This window comes from Neoarius graeffei, chromosome 15 (genome assembly GCF_027579695.1).
Source record: "Neoarius graeffei isolate fNeoGra1 chromosome 15, fNeoGra1.pri, whole genome shotgun sequence".
Taxonomy (NCBI): Eukaryota; Metazoa; Chordata; class Actinopteri; order Siluriformes; family Ariidae; genus Neoarius; species Neoarius graeffei.
The window spans coordinates 56891536-56912932 of record NC_083583.1 but is presented as its reverse complement, the minus strand read 5'-3'; the positions used below and the strand labels follow the sequence as shown (position 1 = coordinate 56912932).

At 44.5% G+C, this 21397-nt stretch overlaps 2 protein-coding genes across 2 annotated transcripts in view; one reads left to right on the top strand and one right to left on the bottom strand.

Annotated features, from left to right (window-relative positions):
* Positions 1–3006: 3006 nt before the first annotated feature.
* Positions 3007–7234, bottom strand: LOC132899028 (piggyBac transposable element-derived protein 4-like). Its single transcript, XM_060940678.1, has 2 exons — positions 5963–7234; positions 3007–3429 (listed from the first exon to the last, which is right to left on the bottom strand). The coding sequence occupies exons 1-2, from the start codon at positions 7232–7234 to the stop codon at positions 3007–3009; spliced, it is 1695 nt and encodes a 564-aa protein (XP_060796661.1).
* Positions 7235–14336: 7102 nt separating this feature from the next.
* Positions 14337–21397, top strand: part of abcb11b (ATP-binding cassette, sub-family B (MDR/TAP), member 11b) — a 50948-nt gene continuing 43887 nt past the window's right edge. Inside the window, exons 1-4 of the mRNA XM_060941682.1 lie at positions 14337–14412; positions 14520–14538; positions 14967–14996; positions 15116–15173. Of these exons, the coding sequence (XP_060797665.1) occupies positions 14337–14412; positions 14520–14538; positions 14967–14996; positions 15116–15173 (183 nt within the window). The remainder of the gene's footprint in view (positions 14413–14519; positions 14539–14966; positions 14997–15115; positions 15174–21397) is intronic.

Genomic DNA, 21397 nt, shown 5'->3' with positions numbered 1-21397 from the left:
CGAGGGCCTTTCTGTGCGGAGTTTGCATGCTCTCCCCGTGTCCGCGTGGGTTTCCTCCGGGTGCTCCGGTTTCCCCCACAGTCCAAAGACATGCAGGTTAGGTTAACTGGTGACTCTAAATTGAGCGTAGGTGTGAATGTGAGTGTGAATGGTTGTCTGTGTCTATGTGTCAGCCCTGTGATGACCTGCTGACTTGTCCAGGGTGTACCCCGCCTTTCGCCTGTAGTCAGCTGGGATAGGCTCCAGCTTGCCTGCAACCCTGTAGAACAGGATACTAGAGATAATGAGATGATATATATATTGGGGAAAATAATTATTTGATCCCCTGCTGATTTTCTATGTTTGCCTGGTTACAAAGAAATGAGCAGTCTATAATTATGGTACTTTTATTTTAGCAGATAGAGACAGAATATCAACAAAAAAGTCCAGAAAAAACACATTATATAAAAGGTTATAAATTCATTTGCATTTGATCAAATGAAATAAGTATTTGTTCCCCTACAAACCAGCAAGAATTCTGGCTCCCACTGACTGGTTACTGTATGTGCCCATGAGGCACACACATTAGTCTGTCACTTTAAGAAAGTACTTCTAATTTCTACTCATTATGGTTATAAAAGACACCTGTCAACAGAATCAACCTCTTTCAACCTCTCCACCACCATGGGCAAGACCAAAGAACTTTCAAAGGACACCAGGGACAAGATTGTAGACCCGCACAAGGCTGGAATGGCCTACAAGACCATCAGCAAGAACCTTGGTGAGAAGGAGACAACTGTTAGTGCAATTATTAGAAAATGGAAGAAATACAAAATGACCATCAATCGCCCTCGACCTGGAGCTCCATGCAAGATCTCACCTAGTGGGGTAAGGATGATCATGAGAAGGGTGAGGGATCAGCCCAGAACTACACGGGAGGAGCTTGTTAATGATCTCAAGGCAGCTGGGACCATATTCACCAAGAAAACCATTGGTAACATACTATGCCGTAATGGATTGAAATCCTGCAGTGCCCGCAAGGTCCCTCTGCTCAAGAAGGCACATGTACAGGCCTGTCTGAATTTTGCCAGTGAGCACCTAAATGATTCAGAGAAGGCTTGGGAGAAGGTGATGTCGTCAGATGAGACCAAAATTGAACTCTTTGGCATCAACTCAACTCGTCATGTTTGGAGGGAGAGAAATGCTGAATACAATCCCAAGAACACCATCCCCACCATCAAGCACGGAGGTGGAAACATTATGCTTTGGGCCTGTTTCTCTGCTAAGGGTACAGGACAACTTCACATTAAGGGGCCAATGGATGGGGCCATGTACCATAAGATCTTGGAAGAGAACCTCCTTCCCTTGGTCAGAGCACTGAAGATGGGTCATGGATGGGGCTTCCAGCATGACAACGACCCAAAACATATGACCAAGGCAACAAAGGAGTGGCTCAAGAAGAAGCACATTAAAGTCATGGAGTGCCCTAGCCAGTCTGCAGACCTTATCCCTATAGAAAATTTGTGGAGGGAGCTGAAACTTCGTGTTGCCAAGCGACAGCCTCGAAACCTTCAGAATTTGGAGAGGATCTGTAAAGAGGAGTGGACCAAAATCCCTCCTGAGATGTGTGCAAACCTGGTGACCAACTACAAGAAACAACTGACTTCTGTACTTGCCAACAAGGGTTTCTCCACAAAGTACTAAGTCATGTTTTGTTTAGGGACCAAATACTTATTTCACTCAATCAAATACAAATTAATTTATAACCTATGTGGTTTTTTTCCTGGACTTTTTTGCTGATTTTCTGTCTATTTGTTAAAATAAGTGTCATAAAAATTATAGACTGCTCATTTCTTTGTAACCGGGCAAACGTACAAAATCAGCAGGGGATCAAATAATTATTTTCCCCACTGTGTGTGTGTAATATGTAAAATATTTTATATATATATATATATATATATATATATATATATATATGGGCGGCACGGTGGTGTAGTGGTTAGCGCTGTCGCCTCACAGCAAGAAGGTCCTGGGTTCGAGCCCCGGGGCCGGCGAGGGCCTTTCTGTGTGGAGTTTGCATGTTCTCCCCGTGTCCGCGTGGGTTTCCTCCGGGTGCTCCGGTTTCCCCCACAGTCCAAAGACATGCAGGTTAGGTTAACTGGTGACTCTAAATTGACCGTAGGTGTGAATGTGAGTGTGAATGGTTGTCTGTGTCTATGTGTCAGCCCTGTGATGACCTGGCGACTTGTCCAGGGTGTACCCCGCCTTTCGCCCGTAGTCAGCTGGGATAGGCTCCAGCTTGCCTGCGACCCTGTAGAACAGGATAAAGCGGCTAGAGATAATGAGATGAGATGAGATATACATATATATATATATATATATATATATATACACACACGGAGTGGGGAAAATAATTATTTGATCCCCTGCTGAATATTTTATTTTATATATACACACACACACCTTTAGCGGAAAGTTGGTCCTATCCAACCGCCCGTTAAAAAGCAAACACTGCCCCAAACCAAAAAGATCAAAATAGGCAACACTCAGACCATGGTTAATAATAGCTGGACAGTAATGATTCAACAATCATCAATATACCCCACTAATATTACCTGTGTGGCCACACTCAGAATCCTGAACTTAGTTTACTTGCCATGGCATACCCCACAACCCTCCTGTCGTGTTCACCCCCCACCCCTTACTTTAGTGTTCCCGGTCAAATTTGACCAGTCTGTTTTAACTGCTCTTAAACTAACACAAAAACCATTAGTCACCACCAAAGTTGTATTTAACACTCTTTAGCTGTGAACAATGCCTCAGAGTAGTGGTTAACATGAATAACTACATTCAAAATACAAAAAAAAAAAAAAAAAAAAAAAAAGCACTGAAAATTTATAACAAAATGAATGTTATGTAAAAAAGAAAGGGAAAACCAGAGACCAAACTCCTCAACATGAAGTGTGTGTGTGTGTGTGTGTGTGTGTGTGTGTGTGTGTGTGTGTGAGAGAGAGAGAGAGAGAGAATTCATGGACATGAGTGGCATTTGACACTCAGGTCAGAGTGGGCCTTGCAAACGTAGCGATCACATTTGCAGCATCTCAGTCTTGTTTTATTGTCTCTCGGGGCACAGAGCTCACAGCGCTTCCTTTTCTGCCCCTGTCCTTTTTGGGGGAGAGCGGCCAGGGCAGCGGCTTGCACACTCCTAACCAGACTGGCAGAGGCTGGTGTGCGGGGAATGTGCTGGCGCCGTTGAATAAGAGGAGTCACCAAAGCTTTCCCCAGCTCTGCTAGGAAGAGTCTCCTCTTGAAACGCTTCCCCTGATTCCAGGTTGGGTTGATCGCTGTCCACACCACATATGCGTTGCATGCAGACACATCAAGGATGTTGTGGAACACTGCCACAGGCCAGCGGGCTGTCATTTGCTTGCAGGTGTATGTACCAGTAAGCTGCAATGAAAGGAACAACAAATAAGATAATGGAAACAATACTGTATCTGTCTTACACAAAATGCTAATATATAGATTTAGGCACTGCCTAAAAGCGGAGCTCCCATCTGTTTCTGGGTTGTAGAATTCTCTTATATCATAGCCAGTCTCTTTTGTTTTATTTCTTTACTGGCTAGCACTGGCTGATGCAACTTAAACTCCGGAGCGACGTATAGTCCGGAAAATACGGTAATTACCAACACTGGCCACTAGGCGGCGTGTATGACTAATTACCAACACTGGCCACTAGGCGGCGTGTATGACTAATTACCAACACTGGCCACTAGGCGGCGTGTATGACTAATTACCAACACTGGCCACTAGGCGGCGTGTATGACTAATTACCAACACTGGCCACTAGGCGGCGTGTATGACTAATTACCAACACTGGCCACTAGGCGGCGTGTATGACTAATTACCAACACTGGCCACTAGGCGGCGTGTATGACTAATTACCAACACTGGCCACTAGGCGGCGTGTATGACTGGTGGTACACGTACACACCACAAAAAAAAAAAAAAAAAAACGACTCGATGGGTTTACCATTTTTCTTAGGTATGGTGCTCCGCTATGGAATCAATTTTGTACCAAAATGTTCATACAATACTTTTTAAATAAACAAAAACGATAAATCAAAATTTAAAAAAAAAAAGTCAATTTTTTTAGACTGGCAAACAAATTATTCATGTAATTGTGCAAAATATCAGTCTATTACTCTTCAGAAAACTTTTATTTTTGTTCCGCGTCTTTCTCAGTTTTGGCTGCGATTCCAGCTTTCCCGTTTGCGCTCCCTGACTTTTTGCTTGTAGTTTTGGCACAAACTTCACGTGTGGGTGGGCTGTCCAGGAATGCATTCCCATTGGCTAACTTGTGTTTGACTGACAGCTACGCTCAGCGATTCCCCCGGAAGCTGTTGCGGCCATTTCCTACTCGGATTCTGGCGGACTGTTTGACGAGTGACCGATCCATTGACGGTAAACAAGGATGGAGTGGACTTCAGTGGCGACTATGATATTGAATTAATTCAGCAAAGTGTAACATTTGTGCGGGACAAATGTGTTGTATGTGTTGCAGTAGTGCACATTATGCAGGTGTTTCGTGGCAAGTCAAATGTTAGACTTGGCTCCACTACCCAATATAATAGCTGTCTTGCTAACGTTAAACACGCCTGCATAATGTGTACTACTGCAACACATACAACACATCTGTCCCGCACTTACACTTTGCTGAATTAATTCAGTATCATAGTCGCCGGGCGGCACGGTGGTGTAGTGGTTAGCGCTGTCGCCTCACAGCAAGAAGGTCCGGGTTCGAGCCCCGTGGCCGGCGAGGGCCTTTCTGTGTGGAGTTTGCATGCTCTCCCCGTGTCCGCGTGGGTTTCCTCCGGGTGCTCCGGTTTCCCCCACAGTCCAAAGACATGCAGGTTAGGTTAACTGGTGACTCTAAATTGAGCGTAGGTGTGAATGTGAGTGTGAATGGTTGTCTGTGTCTGTGTGTCAGCCCTGTGATGACCTGGCGACTTGTCCAGGGTGTACCCCGCCTTTCGCCCGTAGTCAGCTGGGATAGGCTCCAGCTTGCCTGAGACCCTGTAGAACAGGATAAAGCGGCTACAGATAATGAGATGAGATGAATGAGATCATAGTCGCCACTGAAGTCCACTCGATCCTTCTTTACCGTCAATGGATCGGTCACTCGTCAAACAGTCCGCCAGAATCCAAGTAGGAAATGGCCACAACAGCTTCCGGGGGAATCGCTGAGCGTAGCTGTCAGTCAAACACAAGTTAGCCAATGGGAATGCATTCCTGGACAGCCCACCCACACGTGAATAAATTATATACACACGCCTAATCCCGAAAACGGGTATAACACAATTAACAAAAAGATACAGTAAATTATAAGTTCATGAGATTGTATTTGATTCATTTCCTTTCCTTCTCCTCTTGTCCCTCTGTTTTTCGTATGCATGAACTCTTTTCTCGTTGACTGTCACATATTTGACGAATCATCTTTCCCCATTCAGTTCGATTCTCTACTTTTGTCTTCCATTGGTCGAGAACATCACATTTCAACACACTTTTACACGTCTTTATATCTGAGCTTTGGACGACCAACAGGACGTTTTCCTTCAGTTAATTCACCAATAATTCACACGTGAAGTTTGTGCCAAAACTGCAAGCAAAAAGTCAGGGAGCGCAAACGAGAAAACTGGAATTGCAACCAAAATAAATTACGTCAAACAAAACTGAGAAAGACACGGAACAAAAAAAAAAGGTTTCTGAAGAGTAATAGACTGATATTTTGCATGATTACACGAATAATTTGTTTGCCAGTCTAAAAAAAAAATTGACTTTTTTTAATTTTATCGTTTTTGTTTGATATTTCAAAAGTATTGTATGAACATTTTGGCACAAAATTGATTCCATACTCCGCTGGAGCTCCGCTATGATTCACATAAATAAAATAAAACGCATGATGGATGAAACTACACATTACCTTATCAAGGCAGGCAACGCCTCCTTTGTTCCTGTTGTAGTCCTGGATCATAAGGGGCTTCCTGTCCTCTGTGGTGCTGACAGTGGCATCTTTGTGTAGCGTGCTCATCAGGATGACATTTCTATTTTTCTTGGGCACATATGACACAAGTGTGTGTGTGTCAGTGAAAGCAAATTTTGATGACCGTGCCTCTCTTCCTCTGGTTGATACCAGTGCAGGGGGAAGTTCAGGCTTGTTCTTCCTCACTGTCCCTACCATGGTGAGCTTTCTTTTCAGCAGCTCCTGACCAAGAGCATATGATGTGAAGAAGTTGTCACATGTGATATTATGCCCTTGGAGACCAGTTGTCATGTCCAGCACAACACGCATGCCCAGGTTATTTTCAGCCCTTCCAGTACTGGGTTTCCCCATGTATACCTGCATATTCCAGGCATAGCTGCTCCTGGAGTCACATGCTGTCCAGATCTTTATTCCATACTTTCCTGGTTTGCTTGGAATGTACACCTTGAAGGAACAACGACCTCTGAAAGGAACCAGGCGCTCATCAACTGTCACCTCAGGGCCTGGATTGTACATCAGTGGTAGGCGCGCCACCCACCTGTCCCAAACGTTCCTGATGGCGGCCAGTTTGTCATTTCGCCAGCGGATGCGTCGTGTATCTCTGTTATCAAATCGAATAATTCTTGAGAGGATATGAAACTGTTGTAAGGACATAGTTGCCCGGAATATAGGCCTGCCAAACTCTGCATCCCATAGACTTTTTGTAGCCTCATTGTTTGAGCGATATACTCCTGCTAGAATCAACAGACCTATGTAGGCTTGGAGGTCTACCCGGTCTAATTCTCTCCAGGTGTCCCCAAACACACGCTTCCCCTCCAGGTTTGTCATCTCCAGTATAATTCCCTCAATGGACTTTGGTAAAAAGAGTTGGAAGCTGGACTTGATGTCATCCACACAAGATGTTGCAGACCGTGTTGGCCCTGGCGTCATCTTTATGATGTTTTCCACTCTCGCTCTACTTCCTCTGTCCTGGGGGGATGTAGACCAGAGCAGGTCTCCACTCTTGGACTGGAATGTCTCCTCAGGTGCCTCTTCCTCTCCATCTGTTGACTGGTCAGTCTCCTCAAAGTCTGGATCAAAATCAGTGTTGTCTTCCACTTCTGAGACATCCTCCTCTATCTCTGGTTCAACTTCAATGCCCTCTTCATCATCTTCTAAAATCAGGTCCAGAGCCTCTCTGATAGAGAACCGCGCGGCCAGTCGCCTACTCATTGTGCTCAGAGTAAAAGGAGTGCAAGGCAAATATCAAGCTATATTTTGGGGGTCTGTGTGAAGATTTGAGACGTCGTTCAGTCTGAACTGGGTGGTGTGCATGGGGATGTTTTCTCATCTGATGGATGAATATAAATCTGGATACCCATTCATTTCCTATGGGGAACACCACAGGTGTAACAAGGTTGACTAAAGCACTGAAAATCACTTTTATATGTTCAAGTACACAGTGTGGAGGTCTTGAGGCAATCAGATGTAAAAAAAAAACAACAATATTTGAGAGAGTGTTTTAAGTTGTAAATCGGTCACATTTGACCCGAACACAACAGCCGGTGTTCTGATAAACTGTCCTACACGTCAATACGTCCTACAAAGCCCCACTGCGCATGCGCAGAGCACAAAACGTTATAAGAACACCGGCATAATAATCAATGAATGGAAAAACAAAACAAATACAACGTTGCAGGCCTGTTCAAAGTTCTGGGTACTACTCACGACTCCATTGTCAATAGTCTTTCAGTCGAGCCAGAAAAAAAAAAAAACGACGGAAAAGATGAGTCATACCCCTTTTCCACCAAACCAGTTCTGGTGCTGGTTCACAACTCGTGCAACTTGCGCGCCAGCTGAGAACTAGTTTGCTAAGGGGAGCCACGTCATTACGTCGCTGTATACGTCAGTTACGTCACTCCATACGTCATTACGTCGCTGCGTTTGCATAAACCTTGGCGCGAACATCGAAGCAACAACAATAATGGATGACTTCTCGTCGCTTAAAAATGGCGACCTTTTGCGGTCTTAACAACTCCACCCCCGACGTAAGCGGTTCTTTCCTCTGGCCCAGCAAAGAGCTGGTGCTAGCCTGGAATCGGTTTTTCTGGCCCCAGAGCCAGTTCTTTGTCAGTGGAAACAGAAAACCCGGTGTCACGGTCTGATCGTGCGCTCGTATAAATTTACCATGCGCAAACACCGATTTCCCCCCCGGTCAACTTCCGGGAAGTCTAAATTTACCATTTCTTGCTGCGATTTTGTACCAAGTTGGTAAATTTATACTGTGGTAAGGTTAGACCCCGAACCAGCTTTGGTGGAAAAGGGGCATTAGGGCCTCTGCATGCTCTTGCGACAAGGCTTTCGCAGATAGCTTTTCGCAGACAGTTGTAATTTATTGTTGAGCGGGGATAATAGGCGTGCGCGATGTTATTCACCGCCACAACGCAAGGGGGCGCGAAGTCGCTAGGAGTAGTTGGTGGGTGTGGTTAGTGGAGTGTTTATCCTCCGGTTACTTATAATGACTAGAACTTTTTTTTTTTATAATGACTAGAATTGGAGTCGTATAGATGTACGTACTTCCTCGATCAACCGCTCTTCGTGCTGCTCCATCTTCGCTTGTGTTTTTAAAAATGGCGGTCATGAAAACAAACCAAGCCGGGAAAGCAGGGAAGCGGAAGTGCGTGTACAGCGGATGTAGAGTGGACCAATCAGAGCCCTCTTGTCTGCGAGGCTTCTGCGGTGGTCACAATTTTTGGGAGGTGCGCGCAGAGTGTCTGCGAAGGTGGGGGGGGCTACGCAGAGAGTGTCTGCGAAGGTGGGGGGGGCTACGCAGAGAGTGTCTGCGAAGGTGGGGGGGGCTACGCAGAGAGTGTCTGCGAAGGTGGGGGGGGCTACGCAGAGAGTGTCTGCGAAGGTGGGGGGGGCTACGCAGAGAGTGTCTGCGAAGGTGGGGGGGGCTACGCAGAGAGTGTCTGCGAAGGTGGGGGGGGCTACGCAGAGAGTGTCTGCGAAGGTGGGGGGGGCTACGCAGAGAGTGTCTGCGAAGGTGGGGGGGGGCTACGCAGAGAGTGTCTGCGAAGGTGGGGGGGGCTACGCAGAGAGTGTCTGCGAAGGTGGGGGGGGCTACGCAGAGAGTGTCTGCGAAGGTGGGGGGGGGCTACGCAGAGAGTGTCTGCGAAGGTGGGGGGGGCTACGCAGAGAGTGTCTGCGAAGGTGGGGGGGGCTACGCAGAGAGTGTCTGCGAAGGTGGGGGGGGGCTACGCAGACAGTGTCTGCGAAGGTGGGGGGGGGCTACGCAGACAGTGTCTGCGAAGGTGGGGGGGGCTACGCAGACAGTGTCTGCGAAGGGGGGGGCTACGCAGACAGTGTCTGCGAAGGGGGGGGCTACGCAGACAGTGTCTGCGAAGGGGGGGCTACGCAGACAGTGTCTGCGAAGGGGGGGGGGGGGCTATGTAGACAGTGTCTGCGAGGACTGGGTTGTCAGCATAAATTGGCCTTTAGTGTACTGCACAAAATGGCCGCTCCCCTGATTGTTACCGGTGCTCGCTCGTAGCCGGAGGAACCACTGACTTTCCCGGGTCACCAGTGGCGCTACCCGGTGTCACGGTCTGAATTTACCAGGTAAATTTATACTGTAGCAGCCACAGTCTAACCTTACCACAGTATAAATTTACCAACTTAGTACAAAATCGCAGCAAGAAATGGTAAATTTAGGCTTCCCGGAAGTTGACCGGGGGGGGGATCGGTCTGCGCATGGTAAATTTATACTGTAGCAGCCACGGTCTGAATTTACCACAGTATAAATTTACCCACTTGGTATAATCGGGCCTGGTCTGAATTTACCAGCCTAATATGAGATTTATGTTCATACTTGAATTATTTGCACTTTATCTTGATGAATATTGATTTAAGTAAGACTCCTCATGATTATAATAATTTAGTTATTCTCTCAAATTTACCAACTTGGTATAATTAGACTGCTGTCATCGGGCCTAGTCAGAACTTACCAGCCCAATATGATATGGGATTTATGTTCAAACTTGATCCACAAATAAATTATTTTCACTTTATCTTGAATGAATGAATGAATGAATGACCTGTGTTTTAGTTCCAGTTTATGCACTAAGTAGGCTGATCAGGACTAGCCAGCAGCCAGGAATGATGAACTTTGTTTCCTCATCCATATTCAGCAGCTTATCTACTGATGATCAAATCTCACAATTCGTGTTCTATTAGTCCGCAAATGTGTTGGAATGCTCGGTACAAAATCGCAGCAAGAAATGGTAAATTTGGACTTCCCAGAAGTTGGCCGAGGGAAAAAATCGGTCTGCGCATGGTAAATTTATACCAGCGCCCAATCAGACCGTGACACCGGGTAGCGTAGCTCCCACGTCGGCCTACTCAGTGGAACCATCAGCGTCCCGGAAGCCAGTGGCCAACCATCTGTAGTGGGTTAAATTAAGCCCTCAGGATAAAAACAGACATATTGAAAAATTGTTTTAATCACATTTCCATGATCAGTGTTGAAGACTCATATAATATGTTGATTTATTATGTATCACAGGGATTATCATATATAGTTATGCTATGGATAATGAACCATCTCTTGCAGTTTTGACTTCATACCAAAATGGGATCATCCCAAAACCTTGATTGAAAAATTATAAACTGATAAGACACCATGTAGTTACTCATATTGTCTTAATTAATTTATTTTTTTTAAATTTGCCATAAATACACCATTAATGGCTGATAGTGACTTTTATTTACTTATTAAAATTAAAGTATGCTGCATGTGTAGGAAAATGGCACTTATGCTGCTTTTCCACTACCAACGCGGCTGAGTCGGGCTGAGCCGTGCCGTGCTGAGTCGAGCTGAGTGGGGCTGTTGGAGTTGCATTTCGACTACAACCGCGCTGAACCGTGCTGGCTGGAAGTGGGTGGACACATTGGGTGGAGTTAGCAAAAGTGGGTGGACGTCACGTGATGTCATTAGACGGCGCAAACAGTGACATCAGTGACCTTTTAAGCGGTAGTGTCACGACCCGGATAGTAAACAATAAACATGGAGGACATGGAGTCGTTAGTGTTGCTGGTCTTGGTGCTGTGGCTTGTTGTCACCGACAACGCCAACAGATACTGGCAAGAGCGTATAGATGAGGCGAGGCGCATAAGGCTTCAGAAATTCTCGTAATTCGTAATTCTTCTTCTTCCGGGTTTACGGTGTTTACAGATCCCAGCGTGCTCGCGGGGCATGTGTGGGCATGTGAGGACACTCCTCCTCACCAATCAGTGCACAGGGGAGTGTCTCCTCACGCCCCTAGCCCCACTCGGCTCGGTTTGGCTCACTTCAGCCCCACTCCAAAACCGTGCGAGTTTTGGGAGCTGAGTAGGGCTGAAGCGAGCTGAGTCGTGCCACTCTGAGGTAGTCGAAACGCGAGCCGTGTTGGGCTGAAGTGAGCTGAAAAAGGGTAGTGGAAAAGGGCCAATAGTGTCGTAGTAAGAGTCAGAGGGCCTGGAACTGTGAGGACAGATCTGTATTATCACTAATGGCCCTTTTCCACTACCCTTTTTCAGCTCACTTCAGCCCGACACGGTTCGCGTTTCGACTATGTCAGAGCAGCACGACTCAGCTCGCTTCAGCCCTACTCAGCTCCCAAAACTCGCACGGTTTTGGAGTGGGGCTGAAGCGAGCCAAACCGAGCCGAGTGGGGCTAGGGTCGTGAGGAGACACTCCCCTGTGCACTGATTGGTGAGGAGGAGTGTCCTCACATGCCCACACATGCCCCGCGAGCACGCTGGGATCTGTAAACACCGTAAACCAGGAAGAAGAAGAATTACGAGAATTTCTGAAGCCTTATGCGCCTCGCCTCATCTATACGCTCTTGCCAGTATCTGTTGGCGTTGTCGGTGACAACAAGCCACAGCACCAAGACCAGCAACACTAACGACTCCATGTCCTCCATGTTTATTGCTTACTATCCGGGTCGTGAGACTACCGCTTAAAAGGTCACTGATGTCACTGTTTGCGCCGCCTAACGACATCACGTGACGTCCACCCACTTTCACTAACTCCACCCAATGTGTCCACCCACTTCCAGCCAGCACGGTTCAGCGCGGTTGTGGTCGAAATGCAACTCCAACAGCCCCACTCAGCTCGACTCAGCCCAACTCAGCACCGCACAGCTCAGCCCAACTCAGCCGCGTTGGTAGTGGTAAAGCGGCATAACATTTAAAATCTCATCTCATTATCTCTAGCCGCTTTATCCTTCTACAGGGTCGCAGGCAAGCTGGAGCCTATCCCAGCTGACTACGGGCGAAAGGCGGGGTACACCCTGGACAAGTCGCCAGGTCATCACAGGGCTGACACATAGACACAGACAACCATTCACACTCACATTCACACCTACGGTCAATTTAGAGTCACCAGTTAACCTAACCTGCATGTCTTTGGACTGTGGGGGAAACCGGAGCACCCGGAGGAAACCCACGCGGACAGCATGCAAACTCCGCACAGAAAGGCCTTCGCCGGCCCCAGGGCTCGAACCCAGGACCTTCTTGCTGTGAGGCGACAGCGCTAACCACTACACCACCGTGCCGCCCCAACATTTAAAATATTTGTAGTAAAGGCTTTAATTTACTGTAAGGGTGAAGTGTATTTAGCACTGTCGTCTCACAGCAAAAAGGTTCTGGGTTCGAGCCCAGTGATCAATGGGGGCAGTTAGGTTAACTGGCTACTCTAAATTGCCCATAGGTGTGTGTGTGTGTGTGTGTGTGTGTCTGAACGGTTATTTGTCTGGGAACCCAGCCACCATTTGGTGCCGGTCCCAAGCCCGGAAAATGGGAGGGTTGCAGTAGGAAGGGCATCCAGCATAAAACTATAATTAATATGACATGTCAAGGTCCACATGGCAGCGACCCTACAGGTGAAGTGTGTTTCTCATAAATAATGTGAGATTAAAAATCTTGTATGTTCTGTAAAAAGGGTCATTCATTCATCCATCCATCCATTATCTGTAGCCGCTTATCCTGTCCTACAGGGTCGCAGGCAAGCTGGAGCCTATCCCAGCTGACTACGGGCGAAAGGCGGGGTACACCCTGGACAAGTCGCCAGGTCATCACAGGGCCGACACATAGACACAGACAACCATTCACACTCACATTCACACCTACGCTCAATTTAGAGTCACCAGTTAACCTAACCTGCATGTCTTTGGACTGTGGGGGAAACCGGAGCACCCGGAGGAAACCCACGCAGACACAGGGAGAACATGCAAACTCCGCACAGGAAGGCCCTCGCCGGCCGCTGGGCTCGAACCCGGACCTTCTTGCTGTGAGGCGACAGTGCTAACCACTACACCACCGTGCCACCCGTAGAGTCATTCATGTGAAATAATAATCCATGTGCATATTTTTAAGGGCAGCAGCAAGAATTTTTGGGTCCCCTGACAGTTTAATGCACTGCGTTCCATGCCTTAGATGATCTACATTTCCCTAAAAAGATTGTATTTGTTAAGGCCATTTAGTCCCTTAGAATAAACGCCACCTTGTCTCCCATTATTATTCTCCTGCATAAAGTATAAGACAGCAAAGTAAGGCGGTATTTTATGTAAAAGCACCCTGGACTGTGTGATGCCAGAAACACAGAAGTGGTGCAATGACCCAGTGAACAGTCACCTGACTTTAAAGCACAAACCGTTCTCTGAACTTAATCAGGATATAAACAGTAAAGTGTTATAACATTGGTAAAACGAACCGAGGAAATATTTTATACTGAATAGTGCATTATGCATGATAATTGTTACGGATTCTTAACTCAAAGAAACAAAAAATCTCAAAAAAGGATTAATTTTGTATGACCTGCTAATCTCTCACAAATATGATCTCTATGTAATATATGTAGGTCATGTCTTTTTCCAATTAGTAAAATTATTATAGTTCTGACATATTATAAAGTCACATTATGATGTTCCTCCTCTTTATTCTCATGACAGATATCTGACAGATTTAATTATGTGAATATATTCCTGAAAATGCCTATTCTGATATTGATTTCAGGATTCGTTTCTCACCACTATTTACCTACGACGGTCATTCACCCCTTTAAAGCACAACCTGCTGGACACTTACCTTGTGTGGTACAATTAACCACATGGTCCAACACTACAAATATACACCTTCCATGTTAACTTGCTTTGTGTCACTCTGACGGCAGTACACTGTTTTGATCAAATGCTCAGTACATTGTGTAACCATAGACACATCATCTGGAATTTAGAACGGATATCTGAAACTTTCTGCAATTTTTGGAAACTGATCTGGAATCAGAAACGCAATGCCAGGATCTGTGAAGCTGCGCAGCGTTAAGAGGTTCGGACAAGAAAACAATGGCTATGAGTTTTCCAATGAAGGTGAGTAGTTTGGTATAATACATATTAAATATACAGTAATACGTAAATTTTTATTCAGCCTACATGGTCAATCTGTACTGATATTAACATATTGATTCCAATTTTAGAGCGAGATGCGGAATACATGTAAGTGCATGTTTTTAGATGATCTTTTTAGGTTGGTGGTAATCTACTAGACCTGTAGTTAAGCAGTCAGTTATCAATTATTCATCAGACCCTGACTTTTAATTAGACTTAAAATCACATTAAAATTCAGTCTTAATTAGAACATTTGGATACAGACAAAACATTTTTGGGATGGCATATAAAAATTTAAGAGGCCTTGCAGTAGACTGTGGCAGGTTCTTTGAAATACTGGCTAACGCTAGAAAAGTGAAAAGACCCTTTTTGTACTATTTTCTATGCATTTGCCATTACACAACAATGACCCAAGACAAAATTCCACTGTGATGGACAATAACTCTAAATAATTAAATATAATCAAAGTTAACCTCACACTGATGATTAAATCTTTTTTTTTTTTTAATTCATACTGACTTTGGATCTCATCACAGGTCAATGACATCCTCTAAAACACATAAAAAGTAAGTTATAATTTTTCTTTCTTTCTTTCTTTCTTTCTTTCTTTCTTTCTTTCTTTCTTTCTTTCGGCTGAAATTGCTTGTCAGCTTGATTTGGAAATTTGCATTTTTCCTCTTCACAGGTTCAAACCAGGCCAGAACAAGGAAGAAGCAGCCATCCGTGTTGGGTTCTTTGAACTGGTAATGTTAACCATTTCAATATGAATTGGCTTTACATATAGCACCATTACAGTGTGATATCTGCACAAATGTACAGTGCCCTCCACAATTATTGAAAAGATTAGTAAAAAGAGTTAGGAAAAAAACAACTTTTGGTGAAGTTGCTTCATCTCACACTGGAAAAAATGAGAAAAATCCAACCTTTAATTGAAATAAATTTTTTCAGACAAAAACAAATCCCTTATCTCGTCTCATCTCATCTCATTATCTCTAGCCGCTTTATCCTGTTCTACAGGGTCGCAGGCAAGCTGGAGCCTATCCCAGCTGACTACGGGCAAAAGGCGGGGTACACCCTGGACGAGTCGCCAGGTCATCACAGGGCTGACACATAAACACAGACAACCATTCACACTCACATTCACACCTACGGTCAATTTAGGTGGGGTTTACATTAGACCGTATCAGCGGATCATCAGATTAACGTTTTTAAAACGATTAGCGTGCACACAGCAACACCAATACACGATTCGCGTGCACACAGCAACGCCAATACACGGATATGCTCGGCTCCGCAGGCATCCTGCGCTCCAAATCACTCCGCCCTGAACAGCGAGTGCCCTCTGGAGGGTGCGCACTCTGGCCCTGCGCAGCTCACAGAGCGCGCGAGTATAGCGCACGAGCAGTGATTCGGGACTGAGCAGCTGTGTGTGTGTGATCCCAGTGCATATCGGGCATGCGCGTCACTTACCACTTGCAAGTGGAAGGATGGCAAGCCTAAAGACAATCATAACTACACAATGGACAGTATTTGCAGTATTTTCATACTTTTATACTCTTTAATGAAAGGTGATACAAGGCGGAAGTCCGCGCCGTTTTTCAGCAGTCGCGTCACATGACCAACGCCAGCGAATCAGGAAGGTGGATGTCACAGTGACGTTGTCCAATGACGACGCCAGCTAGAGCTCAGCACAGCGTATCCGCGTATTCTTAATGTTTACACAGCACCGGACCAGACACGATCTGGATTGAATACGTGGACCCTGGTGGATTCCCGTTTCCCAGCGTTTCCAGGCGTTTTAATGTAAACGGACAGTGCATCCGCGAAGAAAACGAGACAGATACGGTCTAATGTAAACTTGGCCTTAGAGTCACCAGTTAACCTAACCTGCATGTCTTTGGACTGTGGGGGAAACCGGAGCACCCGGAGGAAACCCACGCGGACACGGGGAGAACATGCAAACTCCGCACAGAAAGGCCCTCGCCGGCCACGGGGCTCGAACCCGGACCTTCTTGCTGTGAGGCGACAGCGCTAACCACTACACCACCGTGCCGCCCAAATCCCTTATCAAGAAATACTAATTTTTAACAAATGCACATGTGCAACTATTATTGGCACCACTGGAAATTATAGTGAAGACAATGTACCGTAACTGAAGCATGTTTCCCATTTAAAATGTTCATTTTTGAGTTAATTAGAGTGTGTAGGAACTTTCAAGCTGTAATCCATGACTTCCTGATTAACGGAGGAACAAATATGAGGTGATGTTGAGACCAAATTTCCTTAATCATCCATCAACATGGAAAAGATAAAAAGGATAAGAGAACACACAAACCAAATGAGGGAGAAGTGTGTTGATCTCCATAAAACAGGGAATAGTTATTTAAAAAATAGCTATTCACCTGAAAATGTCTGTTTCTACTGTTAGGGCAATTTAACAAAACAAACAAACAAAAAAAAACCACTGGACACCAACTGAAACTGTTACAAACTCACCTGGAAGAGAACCCAAGTTTATTTTGCCCCCATGTACAGTGAGGAGGAGGGTAAGCGAGGAGAAAAAAATTAGTGATATATAATTACTAATTATACAACTCTGGGATGTTGGTGGGTTTCCTCACATGAACTGCTCGCTTCAGGTCCTTCCACAACATTTCAATTGGATTAAGGTCAGGATTTTGACTTGGCCATTCCTAAACATTAACTTTATTCTTCTTTAACCATTCTTTGGTAGAACGACTTCTGTGTTTGGGGCGGCACGGTGGTGTAGTGGTTAGGTGATGAGATGAGATATTAATAAGCTTCTGCCATAGGCATCTCATATATATAAATGTTATTTACCAGCTGGGAGGTCCGTATGGTGAAATACCGTGACCTCGGCCTTGAATACTGACCTCGGCCCAGAGGGCCTCGCTCAGTACTTTCAAGACCTCAGTCACAGTATTTCACCATACGGACCTCCCAGCTGGTAAATAACATTTATATATATGAGATGCCTATGGCAGAAGCTTATTAATATCTCATCTCATCTCATTATCTCTAGCCACTGGATTAGTTTTTTTTAAATCATATGCTTATTCCTTATTAACAAATACAAATGTCCCTGATTTTAATTGGAAAGATATCTTGTTTAAAAACTGTAGCAAATTCAATTAGACATGCTGAATTGTCTGTAATGGCATACCATATTTACGACATGGCCAAACATCCCATTCCAAAGTTGGGCCCCCTCTACTTTTACAATAATCTCCACTCTTCTAGGAAGGCCTTCCACTAGATTTTGGGATGTACAGTGATGCTTGAAAGTTTGTGAACCCTTTAGAATTTTCTATACACTACCGTTCAAAAGTTTGGGGTCACCCAAACAATTTTGTGTTTTCCATGAAAAGTCACACTTTTATTTACCACCATAAGTTGTAAAATGAATAGAAAATATAGTCGAGACATTTTTCTGGCCATTTTGAGCATTTAATCGACCCCACAAATGTGATGCTCCAGAAACTCAATCTGCTCAAAGGAAGGTCAGTTTTATAGCTTCTCTAAAGAGCTCAACTGTTTTCAGCTGTGCTAACATGATTGTACAAGGGTTTTCTAATCATCCATTAGCCTTCTGAGGCAATGAGCAAACACATTGTACTATTAGAACACTGGAGTGTAGTTGCTGGAAATGGGCCTCTATACACCTATGGAGATATTGCACCAAAAACCAGACATTTAGTAGAATTTAGCTAGAATAGTCATTTACCACATTAGCAATGTATAGAGTGTATTTCTGATTAGTTTAACCTTTGGTGACTGACCCCTTGAAAATGGTTCCTCCAGGAACCATGACGTTTCAGTTGTCAAGACAACGGAAAAACTAAAATACAAATGCAAGAGCATTTTGTTTTGTGCACAAGAGCATTATGACGTATCTTTCTGTTTTTGTATTTTAGTTTTTCCGTTGTCTTGACAACTGAAATGTCATCGTTCCTGGAGGAACCATTTTCAAGGGGTCAGTCACCAAAGGGTTAAAGTGATCTTCATTGAAAAGAACAGTGCTTTTCTTTCAAAAATAAGGACATTTCAAAGTGACCCCAAATTTTTGAACGGTAGTGTATTTCTGCATAAATATGACCTAAAACATCATCAGATTTTCACACAAGTCCTAAAAGTAGATAAAGAGAACCCAGTTAAACAAATGAGACAAAAATATTATACTTGGTCATTTATTTATAGAGGAAAATGATCCAATATTACATATCTGTGAGTGGCAAAAGTATGTGAACCTTTGCTTTCGGTATCTGGTGCACCCTTGTGCAGCAATAACTGCAACTAAACGTTTGCAGTAACTGTTGATCAGTCCTGCACACCGGCTTGGAGGAATTTTAGGAATTCCTCCGTACAGAACAGCTTCAACTCTGGGATGTTGGTGGGTTTCCTCACATGAACTGCTCGCTTCAGGTCCTTCCACAACATTTCCATTGGATTAAGGTCAGGACTTTGACTTGGCCATTCCAAAACATTAACTTTATTCTTCTTTAACCATTCTTTGGTAGAATGACTTCTGTGCTTGGGGCGGCATGGTGGTGTAGTGGTTAGCGCTGTCGCCTCACAGCAAGAAGGTCCAGGTTCGAGCCCCGTGGCCGGCGAGGGCCTTTCTGTGTGGAGTTTGCATGTTCTCCCCGTGTCCGCGTGGGTTTCCTCCGGGTGCTCCGGTTTCCCCCACAGTCCAAAGACATGCAGGTTAGGTTAACTGGTGACTCTAAATTGACCATAGGTGTGAGTGTGAATGGTTGTCTGTGTCTATGTGCAGCCTTGTGATGACCTGGCGACTTGTCCAGGGTGTACCCCGCCTTTCGCCCGTAGTCAGCTGGGATAGGCTCCAGCTTGCCTGCGACCCTGTAGAACAGGATAAAGCGGCTACAGAAAATGAGATGAGATATAAAGTTTTAAAGAAAATAGCAGGAGCCAGTCAACAATCAAGGTAACAGCACTAATTAACTACAGTCTTAAATAAATGAAAGAAACACATTTTCAGGGAAGTGAAATTTAGTGTTGATTCTAAGGTGCATTCTCAGGTGCATTAAGATATTAGACTGTGTGCAGAAAGTTTAAAGCTTTATATTAAGTTGTACTACAGCAGGCCAGTAAAGCAGGATTACAGGGATAGATGCACAAGGACAACAAACATGCAGATGCCTCCCAACACATTACCTGAAACTTAAAATTTCATGCATTTACAGTATTACATGTACTTAAGAATTCTGATTCTGAATTATGTATTTTTAAAATCTAAAAATGCCAATTTAGTTGTCATTTGAGCATATAACTGAAACAAATTGTCTGAAATGGAATTGAAATGGAATTAGCCATTCTCTGAAACGGAATTTAATGTTTTTTGAAACGGAAAATAGGAGGCTCTAGATCTTTGTTGGTTGACCACTCCTGGGGAGGGTAACAATGGTCTTGAGTTTCCTCCATTTGTACACAATCTGTCTGACTGTGGATTGGTGGAGTCCAAACTCTTTAGAGATGGTTTTGTAACCTTTTCCAGCCTGATGAGCATCAACAACGCTTTTTCTGAGGTCCTCAGAAATCTCCTTTGTTTGTGCCATGATACACTTCCACAAACATGTGTTGTGAAGATCAGACTTTGATAGATCCCTGTTCTTTAAATAAAACAGGGCGCCCACTCACACCTGATTGTCATCCCATTGATTGAAAACACCTGACTCTAATTTCACCTTCAAATTAACTGCTAATCCTAGAGGTTCACATACTTTTGCCACTCACAGATATGTAATATTGGATCATTTTCCTCAATAAATAAATTACCAAGTATAATATTTTTGTCTCATTTGTTTAACTGGGTTCTCTTTATCTACTTTTAGGACTTGTGTGAAAATCTGATGTTTTAGGTCATATTTATGCAGAAATATAGAAAATTCTAAAGGGTCCACAAACTTTCAATCACCACTGTAGCTGTGGGGATTTGTGTTCATTCAGCCACAAGAGAATTAGTGAGGTCAGGCAGTGATTTCGGATGAAGAGGCCTGGGGTGTAGTCGGTGTTCTAATTCATCTCAAAGGTGTTCAGTGGGGTTGAAGTTAGGGCTCTGTGCAAGGCACTCAAGGTCTTTCACTCCAACGTTGTCAGACCATGTCTTTATGGAGCTCATCATTACCCCTTTTTGACCAGCAGGGAACAGGTTCTTGAACTGGTTCCATTCAGGATTCTTTGAACCTTGGTGCCAAGTAGTGATCTAGGCCACATTTCTGTCAGTTTCAAGCAGAACTGTTGCAATCAAGGATGCATCATGAACGGAGGTTGTTGCACAATGCACAACAGGAGTAAACAGTAGTAGCAAAATGGCAGAGTGCATTGATTACCTGTGAGTTTTTGTTCTGTTATTGCAGATATTTGTTTTCCGTCCTTTTTTCCCCTGAAGATGGAAAAAAAGGACCGTCCTGCATTGCTGCGCTCAGCTTCCTCTCCAAACTAATGACACACCCACTGATGTCATCATGGTTCACATTGAAAAAAACAGCTATATTTTGGTTCCAGCTGGGAACCAAATTTTCACATTCTGACCCGATTTATTTTTGGTCGAAATGCTCTGAACAGTTCAAAATTTGGTGCATGAACCAGACTGGAACCCCTTCCCTGTTGGTCGAAAAGTGGTATTTGTGCACAGGGGCATTGCCATGCTGGAACCTTGCTTGGGTCCCTTAGTTCCATTGAAGAGAAATTCTAGGCATTCTAGACAAATTATGTGGTGTGATACTCAGGCGTTCACATGCACTACCTAGCCAAAAGTATATGGGCACCTGACTATCACACTTGTATTTTGTCTACCGGTCCAGGATGTCTTTGTATGGTGTATTAAGATTTCCCTTTACTGGAATTCAGGGGCCTCACCCATGGGATAGTCCGGATGTTCAAAAAGCACACATGGGTGTGATTAGTCAGATGTTCATATACTTTT

Coding starts and splice junctions, on each gene's coding strand:
- LOC132899028 (XM_060940678.1), bottom strand. CDS start 7,234: ATGAGTAGGCGACTGGCCGCGCGGTTCTCTATCAGAGAGGCTCTGGAC. Junction 3,430..5,962: donor GCGTTGCCTGCCTTGATAAG/GTAATGTGTAGT, acceptor CTTTCATTGCAG/CTTACTGGTACATACACCTG.